The sequence below is a fragment of the Entamoeba histolytica genome, genomic scaffold, assembly GCF_000208925.1.
Source record: "Entamoeba histolytica HM-1:IMSS scf_1104750519283 genomic scaffold, whole genome shotgun sequence".
NCBI lineage: Eukaryota > Evosea > Mastigamoebida > Endamoebidae > Entamoeba > Entamoeba histolytica.
Genome location: NW_001914880.1, coordinates 16,618 through 32,407, shown reverse-complemented (window position 1 = coordinate 32,407; position 15,790 = coordinate 16,618). Strand labels below are relative to the sequence as shown.

Below are 15,790 nucleotides of genomic sequence, written 5' to 3'. Positions count from 1 at the left end.
TTTAATTTTTAGATATTTTCTTTTCCATTTCCAATCCAAATACAATTAAAGATAGGTTCTTTGTTTTCAACTTTTGGAAATATTAACCTCCCCATGATATAACATTCCATTTTGGATAGATATTGTGGATTACTTTCTCGAGTCCAAAACTTTCCATAAATGGTAACTTTTGGATTTTTCACATCACATATTTTAAATATTAAGATGCAGTCATTTTGAAATTGTACATCATCTAGGAAACAATGAACTTTGACTATTTCATTAACTTTATTTAGTTTCATTAATTGGTTTACTTCATATGATTTCGATAAAACTTTTGTAGGGGAGTTAATCACAGATATATTATAACCAGAATTTATTTTACCAACCTTTTTTATTATTATTTTATTAGGTTCTTTCATATCATTTTTAAAAGTAGAATTAATTTTTTTCTTCATTGGTTCATAATAATCTTTAGGCTCAGTCATCTATTTTTTTCCTTTTGTTAATCTTCTTAAATACATTATATCTTGACAATTTTTTTGACAATCCACACAAAGAAAAAATCTTAAGTTATCAAAAGTGAAAATCATGACAATAAAAAATGATTAAAGATACTATAAACCAAAACAAAAGATGGTTTAAAAGTAAACACTTTTTTTATTCAGCAAGACATTGAACTAGTCCATGTGGTGGTTGACCCATTTTTTGAATAAGTTCAACAATTATTTCCATTGGAGGTTCTGTAGATTGTTCAAATAGTTCAACAATTTTACAAACAGTTTCATATTGTTTGATTCGTTTTTCAAATTCTTCTGATGTAATTATTGTTTTATTTTTTTCAAGCCATTCAGGGTATTGTTCTTTTAATTCTTTTATTGGTTCATATAAAATATCTTTAGATAAAAAGGGTCGTAACATACTAATTAAAGTTTCTTCAACACCCGTTAAATTTTTATCATCAGAAGATTTATCCTAAATTTTGTTATTCATATATTTATTTTGTTATGATTTTATCTATTTGGCAAACAATTTGATTAATTTGGTTTATTAAGTCATAATAAATCTGTGATAAATCAGGAAATTGAATATCCCCAATAGACTGATTTGTAGTACTGCTATTTTCTTTTTTCTCTTGTTCAATCATTTCAGATAAAATATCTGGAAATAGGTAAGAAGGTATTTTATTAAAAGTAGACACACAAACAAACCATCTAACTCTTTATCATCCATTTTTTAAAATAATTTTTAGTACTTCTTTTTTTTTTCTATTTTAAGAATTTTTATTTAAAAAATATCAATGAAAAATAGAGATGTCAACAAGTAGATTAAAAGTTTAAAAAGTGAAAAGATGATATTGTTCAATCTCAAAAACCAGTTAAATGAAATCTCAAGAGTTACCTTTTCAAAAAAGAACAGAACCAAAGACAGATTCATCTCTCTTTCAATACCTCTCTTCATTTACAACAAATGTTATGAATCAATTATCTTCTTCATTTGTTCCACATTTTACATATAGTGGGAATCCTTATGTTTATAATGCTGTTTGTGATTGTCTCAATGAATTAGATTATAGTCGTTTAGAGTATCAATGCAATAATGGTATTCCAGCTGAATTACGTGCGTATGTTTGGTATGCATTATTACTTCGTCCATCAAACCCATGGGAAATTAAACATCTTTATTCTGAAGAAAATGGAAAAGAATATAAGTCTTTACAATCAATGTTAAATACATTAGTTGATAATGAACAAAGTTTACAAGAAGGAGTTTTTCAAATGTCTAAAATTGATCAAAAAACTTTAAGGGTAATAGAGTGTGATATTGTTCGTACTTTTCCAGAAGGGGCAGAATATCTTTTTAAAGAACCAAAAATTATTGAAATGCTTCGTCGAATATTGCAAATATATTCAATTATTCATGTTGATCGAGGATATTTCCAAGGACTAAATGATATTGTTGGTATTATTATAACTGCATTTATGGAGCCTAAACAAGAAAATGGAGTGTTTGTTGTTCCCAAAGATGAGATATTATTTCAAGTTGAAACAACAGTATATTTTTCACTTGAAAAGATAATGGATAAACTCTATATAAATCATTCAACTCAATTTCATGTAGATTTATTATGGACAGAATTTGTTGATATTGTTGATCGTTATTACAGTTTATTTTCAGTTGATCCAAAACAACCTAATCTTGACATTGTAAGACAACAATCATATAGATGGTTTGTTTGTCTTTTTTGTAGAGAATTTCATTTTCATTTAACACTTGCTTTATGGGATAATTTCATGTTGGATAATGGGTTTCGAACGTTTGTTTTCTTTTATTAAAGATTATTTGTTATTAATACTCAAATTATTACCTTTTCTTTTAAAAAAAAAATCTCATTAATTTTTAGGTTTATTATTTACTTTGCCTTTGCAGTACTTATTAATATCACACGTTCTTGTGACTCTTCAGACCTTGAAAAATTTAATAAATCAACGAAAGAATTTTATAATAAAATGACTGAAAGTAATCTAAGTTATTTGATTACTAGCGCTTATAGTTATAAAGGAACAATAGCATCATTACAATCTTCATAATAACTCTTATTAATTTTGTTGTTTTATTTTGTTTTTATTTGTTACTTAAAGATTGAGATTCAAATTCAAAACAATCAATTTTCATTATGTTCGATATTCTCATCAGCAGGTTCTTCTTCAAATTCAATGTTAACTTTAGGTCCTTTTTTGATTTGTGGATATTCCAATTTTTCATCAGAAGTTTTATTTTGTTTATATCCTAATAATTAATATTTATAATATTATTAAATGTAATAAAAAATTTATTCTTTATTTAATAAAATATAATTATTAATAAAAACAAACGTTCTGCCCAATCTTCAACATCTTCTGACATATCTTCTTCATATTGAACTAATTCATTCTCTAATTCTTTTTCTAGTTCTTCTTCATTTAATTCAACTTGTTGTGGATTTTGTTCTAATTCTTGAAGATTTTCATATAAATCATCATACACACCATCCTTCATTCTTTGTAATAATTGGTCTTTAATTACAAAATCAAGTTTGGCCATTCGTTCAGCTTTTTCAGCTCTTGTGATATCTCTTCTTTCTTCTCTAATATTAACTCTTTCCATCATTCTATCTTTAGATTGTGTTAATTTACGTTCTCTCTCAAGGTATTGATATACCTTTGTAAGTCTTTGTTTTACTCTATGAACTAACTTTGGATTATATTCATCGGTTAGTGTGTCAGTAACTTGTTGTAATGCTTTCATATAATCTTTATCTAATAACAATTTATTCCACAATTTAGCAGGTGTATGTGCCCTTTCAATACTCTTAGTAAATAAATACACATTTCCACCAAACTCTCTAATAGTAGCATATACACTATTTGCTAATGGACAATATAATCTACGACATTCACCCATCACATTATTACGATTACGGCAGAAATTACCAGTACAAGCCTTAGTCTTAAATGAACAAAATCCATGTTGGCATTGAATCCAGATCAAATCATCGGCTTGCATTTTTTACTACTGATTAGTTGATTTTCTTTTCAGAAAAAAAGTGTAGGGTTTTTTTGGATTTTATATAGTTTTAGTATAATATTTCTATTTTCAGAACATCAAGAAAATAAATAACATAATAATTCTGAATAACACAAATAAATCATTGAATCAATGAGATGATTTAATAGTATAAAAAACAATTTTTTAATTTACTAAAAAAAAACCCTTAAAATAGAAAAGATAAAAAAGAGATAAGACAAAAATTGGTTCTAATAATCCACATCAGCATTAATAGTAGTAAATGAAAAAGAAGAATATAAAATTAGGTGAAAAAATGATATAAATGTCAATAATTCAAAGATAAATAAAAAAGATTGAAAAAGAGAAAAACAGATAATAATAAAAAGGATAATTCAATAATTAATAAGAATAAAAAAGAAATAACCTTCGATGGTGTTCTTTTAGAAGGAAAAGTCAGGGCATCTGTACTACTTAAAGGAGATGAAAGAGAAAAATTATTAATTAAAGTGTTTTTATCAAAACAATGTCCACATTAGCCGAAAGAAGAAAACAATCTCCACGTGAAAAGAAGACTGTTGAAAGGTTTTCAGAAAGTACAACTCAATCTATTATTTTTAATGGAGAAGGAAAGGCTCTAGGTGATATTCCAGAAATTGTTAATGTTATGAAAGGAGTTAAAAAAACAAGTAACACCGCTATCTTACTTCATAAAGTTTTATTTGGTACTTCTGGATATGCAGATGTTCGAAAAAAAGAAATTATGTCTTTCAATGGAATTAAAGGAAATAGTATTTATGAGACAGAATATTTAATTGAAAAGAAAAGACAATATTTAGAAAAACAAACATTTGTTAATCTTATTGAAATTTGTAGACTCTTTTGTTTAGCTGCTGCTTCTAAAGAAAAAACAAAAGAAAAGTATGTAGATGAAATTATCAAATTTATGAAAAAACCAGGTGATGTTAAAATTGTTATTACTGAAAAAAATAAAGTTGCAGTTGTTAATGAACCAGAAGAAGATGAAGAAAAAGAAGAAGAGAAAAAGCCAAAGAAGCCAATTAAAAAGGAAGAAAAAGAAAAGAAAACATCAAAGAAGGAAGCTAAAAAAGAAACAAAGAAAAGTTCTAAAAAAGAAGATGAAAAAAAGAAGACTTCTAAAAAAGAAGAAAAAAAACCAAAAGTACCAAAGGTAGAAAAGAAAACAACTTCAACAAAGAAAGAAGTTAAGACTAAAGGAAAAAAGAAGTAAACAATACAATTTATTCTTTGTGTGTTTTCATTTGTATTGATTTATTGTTTTTAATTGGTTTCATTAGTAATTTTATTATATAATTATTTTAATAATGAATAAAGATTGTATTTGTATATAAGAGTAAATTTAATATATTAAAAAACATTCAAATTGAAGAATAAAAAAGTTTATTTAAAAAAGTTATAAAAGAAAATTAAATATATTTTAAATTTAGTCAATATAAAAATGAATAAGTTTAAATTTAAAGAAAGAATTATTTAAAAAGAGTTACATTGTTTATAATTGAGAAATATTTAAGTTATGTGTCTTTCATATAAAATATTTTTCAATATTTAAAATAATATTGTTGAATTATTTAATTTTTCTTTATTTATAATAATAAAAGTTTATTTCGTATTGAAATGGAAGTATTAATAAAAATATAAAATACATTATTAGGTAATAACTAAAAATAAAAAATATTTCAAATACAATAACATAACTAAAAAAAAAACAAAATATTTACATAAGAGAAAAAAAAAAGAATAATATCAATAAAAAAAAGAAATATAAAATACAAAAAAAAAAGAAATATAAAATAACATTTAATCAATGAAAAAATCACTTATGACTTATTCAACTTTAAGAACTCCTTGTGGGCAAGCATCAACACAAGCACCACATCCAATACAATCATCTGGATTTTTAATTTCAACATGATCATTTACTTCAAGAACACTTTGTGGGCAAGTTCCAGAACAGGCACCGCAAGCGACACAGTCATCAATGTTAACAATAGTGATCTTTCCCATTAGATTTGAGCGATAGAATTAAACAGATAAGTTATTTAAATATAATTCGTTAAACTATTTATTTTAATTTAATAAACTATTAGTTTAATTTACCAAAAACTTTAAATTAACTTTGGTAATATTTTTTACTATTTTCCCGATTAATTAGTATTTTTATTCTTAAATTTCTATTTTAGGGTTATTTATCTCAGGAAAGAACCACCTAATTCTTCTTTTAAAGTTTTTCTCATTAATTTATTTCTGAAATTATTATTTAATTTGCTGAATTTTCACTTCAATTTCATCTTTTTAACAAATTAAAATGCTTTTGGAATAAAAAAATGTTTTAAAAAATAAATTTTTTAGAAAAATAATTCGAATTCTAAAAATACAAACAACTACCCAACGACGAAATGTAGTTCAAATCAAAAATTAATAAAAATGATAGATAACCTTCTTCTTTATGCAATTTACTTAACAGTTAGCTATTAGTCTACAGAGCAAAATATAAATTATTTATGGGAATATAATTATAACACAAATTATAAAAGTATAGTTTATTATTATTAAATTTAACTAAAATTTTAATTTATTTTTAGTATTATTTAGTTAATAAATCTATTAATCATTTCAAAATTAAATATTAAAACAAATTACTAATTATCTAAAAATAGTTTTGAATGTTATTTGAAAAGAGAATTTTGAAAAAGTGAAAAATTGAAATTTTTGTTTATGTTATGAAGTTTAAATAAAAAATCCCATAATCATATAAAAAAAAACAATTTCAAAACTTAATTGAGAAGATATTACACTAACTAAATTTCTTATTCTATTTAAATCACAAACAAACTTGTCATTTAAATACAACAAATTAATCTTTTTATTCATTCAAATCTAATGGGAAAGATCACTATTGTTAACATTGATGACTGTGTCGCTTGCGGTGCCTGTTCTGGAACTTGCCCACAAAGTGTTCTTGAAGTAAATGATCATGTTGAAATTAAAAATCCAGATGATTGTATTGGATGTGGTGCTTGTGTTGATGCTTGCCCACAAGGAGTTCTTAAAGTTGAATAAGTCATAAGTGATTTTTTCATTGATTAAATGTTATTTTATATTTCTTTTTTTTAATTTAATTAAAGTAAAATAATAAAATGTTTTAAGGAATAAAAATCTTAAAATTATTTATTGGATGATGATTGATAACAGATACTTCTGAGTAAAAAATATTAAAACAATCTTTGTTTTTTATAACACTTTGAAGAATAAATTCAATCTGACAAATCAAACCATACAAAAAGAAAAGAAATCTCTATCTTAAAAAATAATTAATACTCAAAATAATAATAATAATTGAAGAGATTGAGATATTTATCTGTTTGAATTTTATCTTTTTTTTTATTTATACATAAAGAGAGTAAAATAAATATATTTGATAGATATTCTGTACTTATTGTTTCAAATTACTTTAAAATAAAAATGATTTTATTGATATGATAATGATGTTAAAAAATATAAAGAATTACTATTAGTAGTCTATTATAATTCAATACCTTCAAATAATTCAACAACGTTATTATTTCCAAAAATTGAAACATTATATTTGTATGACTTCATTGATACAATTTATCCAAAATACATAAATTCTTTAGTTAATTATTATATAACTTCTTCTAAAGCAATAAAATTAAATAAAGTCATTTTTAAATTCACATTATAAACATATTGAACATAGTAATTTTTTTATTACCAATTCATTACATTGTTATTATCCTTAAAAGAAATGATAACTTCTTTATCGTTTTATTTTCATTACATTTCTACTTCTATTTAAACAATTTTCATTTAACTTAATTATCTAACATATTTTATCTATTTCTTTGGAATTTAAAATGAAAATTAAACTATTCATTTATTCTCCTCTTCCTATTTGCTTCGATAATTCTTCTTTAAATAATTATTTGTTGTTTGACTCAAACCTTTTCTATTTACCTATTCACTTTTAATTCTTTTTCTTCTTTTTCTACTATTAACTTCTCTAGAAAATTGTGTTTTTGTTAGTTGTTCTTCATTAACTACTTTTAAAACTCCTTCTTCTATACTTGTAATTCAAAAATGATGTTTCTATACGTATACCTAACTTAAGTCAATATTTCTTTCTTATTAAGTAATTTCATTAAGAAATTATTGTTTCTCCTGTTGTTATTCTTTGTCTGAAATTATTATTTTTCATAACGTTCACTCAATTTATGAAGGCTCTTTTTATAACAGCGTTAGTCTTAGAAAATTAAATCTATTTGATTTTTTAAGAGTAATAGAAACTAATGAATTTAGGCAATGTACAAATCTAACAACTAGATGATTAAAATTAATTAAATCATTTCCCTTTAATACTTTTGAATATTTTTCTGATTGTTTATTCAAGAATAAAATGAGAAAATGATTGTATCTTCTCCTTATCAATTGATTCTTTCTAATTATTATTTCTTCTTCTTCTTGATTATTAATAAAAACTTAAAAATCAAAAATAAAAAAAAAGAAAATCTTAAAATAAATTTATAATATTTTGATGAAAGTAATAACCATTCTTTTATTTATAGTATTATGTTTAGCAGATTTGAATGTATTAACTCGTGAAGATATGGTAAAAAAACAAAAGGAAAATGCTGCTAAAAAAATATTAAAAAGTGAAGAAAATATTAGAAAAATTAAAGAACAAACTGAAAAGAAAAAAAGAAAGAGTAAAAAAATTGTAGAAAATGCCCTTTCCTTACTCACTGAAAAAGAAAGATTATCAATTCGTGATATTATTGATTCTGATCCAGAATATATTAGATTTAATTCAAACGAAAAGTTAGCTAGATTTGACAATAAATTTAACTCAAAAAAGACATGTACTTCAATCGAAAAATTAGTTAAACCAATGTTGAATAACGTTAATTCTACTAATGGAACACAACAAAATTCAACACAACCAATACAACAGAAACAACAATTAAAAAAATGTCAAATGAAACATGTTAAACATATTCCAAGAAATAAGTGTATTTGGAAAAAAGACAAATACGTTTATAAGCAACCAAAACAAAAGTATTATGCTCTTGTTGATAATGAAAAACAAAGAATTCTTTGTCCACTCCCAAAAGAGAAATGTCATCCTCGAATAATTAAAATTGATGTCAACAAAGAAACTGAAAATGCTAAACGTGCAATTAAATTGATTCATAAAGCTGGAAAGTTGTTAAAAGAAAATGACATATTCTAATTTTTTTTTTAATTGAATAATATTCTTTAAATCATAGTGGATTTTATTATACTCTATTGGTATGTCTTTCTTGGAAAGTGTTAAAAAAAGTAATCTTTTTTAGAGCATCGAAAAAGTTAATCAAAGATACTTTAGTGAATGGAAGAGACTAGAGAAGATGACAATGTTGCATTCTCATCACCTTTAATCATTGATAATATTGCGCTATTAGAAAATGGAGATGGAACTTTTACTTACAGAGAATTATTACTCAATTTATGTATTAAAGAAGAAAAGTATTATGGGTTAATCCCTTTTAATAACTGCTGGCCAGCAAAACTATTTGTTCAGAAGATTTTTACTGCTTGCAATCGTTTAGAATTGAGTCCTATTACAACTCACACTGCAGTAACGTTTGTTCAGTATTATAAATAATATTTTTTTAAACAATCAAAAGATATAAGATAAGAAATAGTAAGAATTTATTTATTGTAGAATATTGAAACGGTTATGTGTAGTTAATTCTTCATATGTTCAAAAACAAAATCCAGAAATTATATGTTTTATATGTATCAGTTTAGCAAGTAAAATATATGAGAAAAGAAGAAGATGGGTCAAAGAAATTTATTATGACACTTCATTGGTTTGTTCAAAAAGAGAATTTACTATTAAAGAAATGGAAGTATTAAAAATGTTAAATTATTATATAGACCCACCAGTCCCAATCCAATACGTTAATCTCTTTCTTGAAGTATATTTTAATAAAAATCAGAAACTCAATAAAATTGCTACTGACGTTTGTCACTTGCTATATAACTCTCCTGAAATGCTTATAGCAAATCATTCTTCATTAATATGTGGAATAGTTGTATTATGTGTATCACAATCAATCTTAGATGGTGGTGCTTCAGGCATTATGTTATCTTGGGCTAAAACATTTGTTTCTACTTTAGATGAGATTTGTGAGTTATCTAATCAAGTGTTAAAATGTATTTTTAAAGGAGAACTTCTAAGTGAATTTGAATTTCATCCTTAAAACAAACAATTAATTAAAAAATTAATGCTACATTATTTCTACTTTGTTATTTAAAAAAACAAGATGATAGTATCTATTAAAAGATTTTGTTCTTTTTATCATCTCTTTTTCAATAAAAATTTAAATCATTTGATTGTTATTCTACTGTATAATGCCTTTAACTACTGTTATAATATCCATTAATCAAATTAAAAAGACTTTGTCAAATATAATTCTTATAATTCTTTTAATTTTCTGAAAATATTAAATATTTTTAATATCCTTAAAGTTTAGAAGTAATGTTAGTATTAAAAAACTCTTTAATATATTGGTTCAGAATATCTATTCTTTATTACACATTTTATATTTTATTCACTTACTCAAATTAACATGCTTTTTTTACCAACACCTTTCTTTTTGCTTGTTTTTTATTTATTCAATATCTTTTATTGACTTTATTTTTTTTATCAAAGAATATTCTTATTATAAGTCATATATATTTCAAGTAAATAATAATTAAATGACTAATCTTCATTAAATGTGTTTGGTACTTCTTGAAGTATTCAATAATATTTATGTCTTTTGGTTGAAGATGTTTTACAATAACAATTCTTTAATAAAGAAAATACTAAATTTAAATAAGAATAACTGCTAGTACAAAAATTGGTTTATGAAAAGAAATAGACCTAAGAAAGCTAAAACATATAATGTTGTTCTTATTTTAAGCAAAATATAAAGTAAAGATTATAAGAAAATCAATGACAAATTAAAACAATATACATAAACTAAAAATAAAATAGTAAATAAAATTATAATTATATTATAATAAATAATAAAAGAATGAAGGATAAGAAAAATAAAAAACGTCAATAAGAAGTATAAAAGGAAGAAAAACTGAAAGAATAACAGAACGATGCAAATATTTGTTAAGACACTCACTGGAAAAACTATCACATTAGAAGTCGAACCAAATGATTCTATTGATGCTATTAAGGCTAAGATCCAAGAAAAAGAAGGAATTCCACCAGATCAACAAAGACTTATTTTTGCAGGAAAACAATTAGAAGAAGGAAAAACTCTTTCAGATTATAACATTCAAAAAGAATCAACACTTCATTTAGTCTTAAGATTAAGAGGAGGATATTAAAATAATTGAACTATTCATTAAATTATCTTATTTTGTTAATTTTTTATAATACAACAATTCAAAATAAATAATTAAATTAAAATTTATTACTACTAGAAAAGAATATTATTTAAATTTATTTCAATAAATTATATGTTTTTATCTTATTAAAAATTAACATCGGAGATCCTTTTCCAATGCAGGAAATACAACAAATTTTAATGCCATGGCTATTGTGTAAAACCTTAGGGTCTTGTAAAGAAAAGCAAACAAGACATAGAAATCTAAGGTCATACAACAAAAAAAGAAATGTCAATAGCAATAAATGGCATAACAATTATAACAATAAAGGTAAACGATACATCAAGGAAAAAGGGTTTAGAAGACAAAAGACTCAAAGAAAAACAAATAAAAAACAAGGTAAATACAATAACAATAAAGATTATACAAATAACAAATATAAATGGCTAACAATAAATGAGATACAAGAAAGAATAAAAAGAATAACAAATGAATGGAATGAAGGAGAATATGAAGAAATACTAAAAAAATATGAAGGTAAAAGAAAAAGATGGTATGATATTCTTCAAGAAGTATATTCAATTAAAAAGAAAAAGATAATTGAAAAGACGAAAGAAGAGTTTAAAGAAAAAACAAAAGATTGGGAAGAAAAAGACATTAAGGCTATAGAAACAGAAATTAAAAACAAAAACCCAATTAAAGAAATGAATGATAGATGTAAAATTGCAAGAATAATAAATGAAACAGAAAGTATAAAGAAAGTACAAGAAGAAACAAAAAATAAAGAAGAAAAGATAGAAGAAGAAAAAGATAAAGAAGAAATACTTGCACTTAAAAATCAAATTACTGAATTAAAAGAAAAAATTAAAGAATTCAGTATGAAAAAAATGGAAGAAGAACAAGCGATTTCAGAAGAAATGATGAGAAAAGCAAAAGAAATAGTTAAAAAAGAATTTGAAGAAGAAATTACAGAAATGAAAACACAAAATAAAAAGATTCAAACGAATTATGAAGAAATGAAGAAAGAAAATGAAAAATTAGAAGAAAGAAATTTAAAGTTACAAGGAAAAATAAACGAGATAGAAGGAAAGAAAATCACAGAAGTAAATAATAAAGAAGAAAAATCCGAAGTATCCAAGCTAATAAAAAGAAGATAGAAAAAGAAAATGAAGAAATGAAAGAAGAAATTGAAAGGTTGAAAAAGAGAAACAAGATACTAGAACAAAATACAAACACACTAGAGAAGAAGATTGAAATGATAGAAAAAAACACTGAAGAATTAAAGAAGGAAATAAGAGATAAAGAAAAACAAATCTCTGAGTATCAAGAAATTGCAATTAAAAACCAAGAAATTGCAGAAATAACAAGAGAAGAATTAGACAACACACAAAAAGAAAATGAGACACAAAAACAAATAATATCAAAACAACAAGATGATATTGAAAATTTTATTTCACAGAAGGAACTAGAGAAGAAGAAAACGATGACACTTGTGATAAATACACAACCAGTACTGAGGAAAGCATCATCAGGAACAATGGAGATGAACGAAACTACTCCTATGAAAAAGACAGTAGTGGAAATCGAAGAGAAAAGCAAAGCACTGATTGTCAAAAAACAAGAGATGATAGTCAGACAAGAAATACAACAGAACAAACGAAATAGAATTCTAATTGAAGTGTTGTATTGTTTTGCAATTAATTGGTTGAATAAGAAATTATATAAGAAATTAAGATGGGAACAAATAGAAAGTATAATAAAAGTGACAAATATCAATGTCAATAATGAAAAAGAATATATTAAATATATTAAAATGTCACATAAAATAAAAGAAAACATTAAACAGTACATTAAAATGAAAGTAAATGATATAATAGAAGGAAGAGTAGAGTGTGATTCAATAATAAAAAACATCATATTAAAGAATAACTCTACAGAAATTGATGAAGAATACCTTAACACTCTCATCAATAAAGTAAAAGAAATGAAAATAGAAAAATGCTCAAACATTAATTACTACTTTCAAAGAAAAGAAGCTGACTGATTAATAATGGAAATTAATAATAGGTGGGTATGGTCAGGAAGCAGAATGCAGGATCTGCAAGATGATATGAAAAGGATTTCAATGATTATGCACCTCTATCTCCAAAATAAAATAATAAGAGATAAATTTGATGAAATAAAAGAAATCTTAAAGAAAATAAATAGACTAGAAGATTTGGTCAAGGGAAGGAAATGGTACAGAATAAAGTGCATCATGAAATTAAAAGAATAAGAATAAGAAGGAATAAAAGTTAAAGCACTAGAAAGAATAAAATACCTAAAATATATGATGACAATGATTAAAGAAAGAATTAAATTTAATAAAAATGAAATAGTCAGAATCAATACAAATAAAATAATGTTTGATTCTAACAAGAAAATTAGAATAAGGAAGAAAGACCCAAAAAATGAAATATACCCAAATAACGATATTACTTTAGAATATTTGAAATCGTTATATGAAACACAGGTGATATTAAATAAAGAAAATTGGAAAATAAAACAAATCACCTCATGGAATAAAAGATATAGAAATTATGATAGTGTCATAATAACAATAAATGAATTAAATTTAAGTATAATGAAAATAAGTAACTGGAAAGCACCATGAATAGACACTATATATGGGTATTATTGGAAAAGAATGTCATCATCAAGAGAAATCATTCTCAATATCTTCAATGAATGGTTAAACTTCATTCAAAACATCAAATTAGACATGGTAAGTGGAAGAACTTTATTAATCCACAAAGTGATATGAATGATGTCACTAATTATCGTCATATCAGTTGTACAAACGTAATTATGAAAGTATTTACCTCCATATTAAAAGAAAAGATTCACAGAAGACTTAACATGAGTTGTGAATCATTGAAAATTAGTAGCAACCAATTGGGATGTAAGTTGCAATCTTTAGCTGCTAAAGAAGGAATAATTAATAGTCATATATTAAAGCAGCAGAAAGAAGAAAAATACCCAAAATATGTGGAGTCATATTATGACATTAAGAAAGCATATGACACTGTAAATAACCAATGGATAATTGAATCATTAAAATATTTTAATTATGAGTTTGTCATCATTAACATTATTGAAAGTATGATGACTAGATGGAAGATATTCATCGGCTATAAATTTAATGAATATCTAGGTAGTATTAAATTAAATAGAGGAATTTTACAAATGATTCATTATCAAATCTACTCTTCATCATTCAGATGAATGTAATTTCTCAAATCATCGAAGAGAAATTCCCAAAAGCAAATCACACTTTATATATGGATGATTTGAGAATAATGACAGAAAATAGTGAAGAAATGGGAATGATCCACAACGAAATTAAGGAAATAATAAGTGGAATAGGGATGGAAATGAATGAGAAAAAGTCAGGAATGGTATTAAAAAACATTAAAGAAATACCAAATGGAATGCAAAACATCCCAATCATTGAAGGTGAGGACTTGTATAAATACTTAGGAATATGGCAGTCCGACGAAATTGATGACACCTTCAATTGTAAATCCATCAAAGAAAAAATGAATCAGAAGATGGAAGAAATAAACACTGATGAAAGTAGTAATAGAAGATATATTACTAGAATAAACACTGAAGTAATCCCTATCTTCAGATATTCAGCATCAGTTGTAAATTGGAATGTCACTGACCTAGATAAAATGGATTTGGAGATAAGAAAATAAATAAGAAAGGCAAAATACATTGGTGAAACTCCAAAGATAGGTTATATGTCCCTCTAGAAGAAATGGGTGAAGGATTAATAAATATAAGGGACGAATATGTTATTGAATTAATTAGAACAGTGATGTACTACTGTACCAGAGAATGTGAAATAGGAAATAACATATTAGAAAGATGGTACAATAAGAAATGAATATGGAGTAGAATTCAAAACACTAATTCATAAAAATAAATGAAACAAAAATAGAAGAAATAATAAATGAAGGGATTGAAAAGAAAAAAGAAAAAGAAGTAGTCATAGAAATAAAAAATTAATGATAAATACATCAAAAAATGGAAGTGTCATCAAATTAGTGGACACTTCAGAAGATGGTTTGAGTCAAAAGGAGTAGATAAAATTACTACAGTGAAAGCATGGAAGTCAATCAATATTAAAAAGAATGTATTTCTCCAAGTAACTAAAATGCAAGATGGAGCAATATTTTGTTTGTATAGAAAAGCAAAAATAATGAAAAATGAAAGATTGAAATACTCAACACTTTGTAAAGACAAGATAGCTACAGTAGAACACATCCTACTATCTTGTATTGGTCATAAAAAATCACAAATAGAAAAACATGACCATATAGGCATTATAATATGGGAGGGATTAATAAGAAAATACACTGGAAATAATCAATATAAAACCCCCATATGAAACAATATTCCAATATAAAGACATCACAATGATATGGAACAAACAAATCATGCCTAAAAGTGATGGACAATATCACAAAATACCAGACATATATGTATTAGATAAAAAGAACAAAACTGGTCTATTATTTGATATGACAATTGTGGCTGATCACAATATTAATGGAGCCTATTGGAAGAAAAGGAATATGTATAAGGAATTAAAGAGTAGGCTAATGAAAATAGAGAAAATAAAAGATGTCAAAATAATTCCAGTAGTAATATCAATAAATGGATTAGTAAATAAAGAAAGTATCAGACTAATCAAAGAATTAAAAATTGAAATTGACACTGTTAAAGAAGTAAAAAACCTTGTAATAAAAAACATGATGGACGTCATGGAATACTGCGGAGATCACAA

At 24.4% G+C, this 15,790-nt stretch overlaps 8 protein-coding genes across 8 annotated transcripts, besides 1 other annotated feature; 5 read left to right on the top strand and 3 right to left on the bottom strand.

Annotated features, from left to right (window-relative positions):
• Positions 1 to 8: 8 nt before the first annotated feature.
• Positions 9 to 467, bottom strand: EHI_198720 (uncharacterized protein; the record flags this gene model as incomplete). The annotated part of the gene is made up of 1 exon (XM_650096.1): positions 9 to 467. The coding sequence occupies one exon, from the start codon at positions 465 to 467 to the stop codon at positions 9 to 11; it is 459 nt and encodes a 152-aa protein (XP_655188.1).
• Positions 468 to 639: 172 nt separating this feature from the next.
• EHI_198710 (uncharacterized protein) lies at positions 640 to 1,126 on the bottom strand (the record flags this gene model as incomplete). Its single annotated transcript, XM_650095.2, has 2 exons — positions 640 to 954; positions 1,010 to 1,126. 2 exons carry the CDS (start codon positions 1,124 to 1,126, stop codon positions 640 to 642), a joined length of 432 nt encoding a protein of 143 aa, XP_655187.2.
• Positions 1,127 to 1,361: 235 nt separating this feature from the next.
• EHI_198700 (Rab GTPase activating protein, putative) lies at positions 1,362 to 2,570 on the top strand (the record flags this gene model as incomplete). Its single annotated transcript, XM_650094.1, has 2 exons — positions 1,362 to 2,296; positions 2,384 to 2,570. 2 exons carry the CDS (start codon positions 1,362 to 1,364, stop codon positions 2,568 to 2,570), a joined length of 1,122 nt encoding a protein of 373 aa, XP_655186.1.
• Positions 2,571 to 2,644: 74 nt separating this feature from the next.
• Positions 2,645 to 3,525, bottom strand: EHI_198690 (MAK16 protein, putative; the record flags this gene model as incomplete). The annotated part of the gene is made up of 2 exons (XM_650093.1): positions 2,645 to 2,769; positions 2,856 to 3,525. 2 exons carry the CDS (start codon positions 3,523 to 3,525, stop codon positions 2,645 to 2,647), a joined length of 795 nt encoding a protein of 264 aa, XP_655185.1.
• Positions 3,526 to 4,051: 526 nt separating this feature from the next.
• Positions 4,052 to 4,777, top strand: EHI_198680 (uncharacterized protein; the record flags this gene model as incomplete). The annotated part of the gene is made up of 1 exon (XM_650092.1): positions 4,052 to 4,777. The coding sequence occupies one exon, from the start codon at positions 4,052 to 4,054 to the stop codon at positions 4,775 to 4,777; it is 726 nt and encodes a 241-aa protein (XP_655184.1).
• A 1,472-nt stretch (positions 4,778 to 6,249) lies between these two features.
• Positions 6,250 to 6,689, top strand: EHI_198670 (ferredoxin, putative). The gene has a single exon (XM_650090.2). It carries the CDS (start codon positions 6,448 to 6,450, stop codon positions 6,625 to 6,627), a length of 180 nt encoding a protein of 59 aa, XP_655182.1. The 5' UTR covers positions 6,250 to 6,447; the 3' UTR covers positions 6,628 to 6,689.
• Positions 6,690 to 8,119: 1,430 nt separating this feature from the next.
• EHI_198660 (uncharacterized protein) lies at positions 8,120 to 8,815 on the top strand (the record flags this gene model as incomplete). Its single annotated transcript, XM_650089.1, has 1 exon — positions 8,120 to 8,815. One exon carries the CDS (start codon positions 8,120 to 8,122, stop codon positions 8,813 to 8,815), a length of 696 nt encoding a protein of 231 aa, XP_655181.1.
• A 138-nt stretch (positions 8,816 to 8,953) lies between these two features.
• EHI_198650 (uncharacterized protein) lies at positions 8,954 to 9,830 on the top strand (the record flags this gene model as incomplete). The annotated part of the gene is made up of 2 exons (XM_650088.2): positions 8,954 to 9,207; positions 9,290 to 9,830. 2 exons carry the CDS (start codon positions 8,954 to 8,956, stop codon positions 9,828 to 9,830), a joined length of 795 nt encoding a protein of 264 aa, XP_655180.2.
• A 1,289-nt stretch (positions 9,831 to 11,119) lies between these two features.
• Positions 11,120 to 15,790: part of a repeat region that runs on past the window's edge.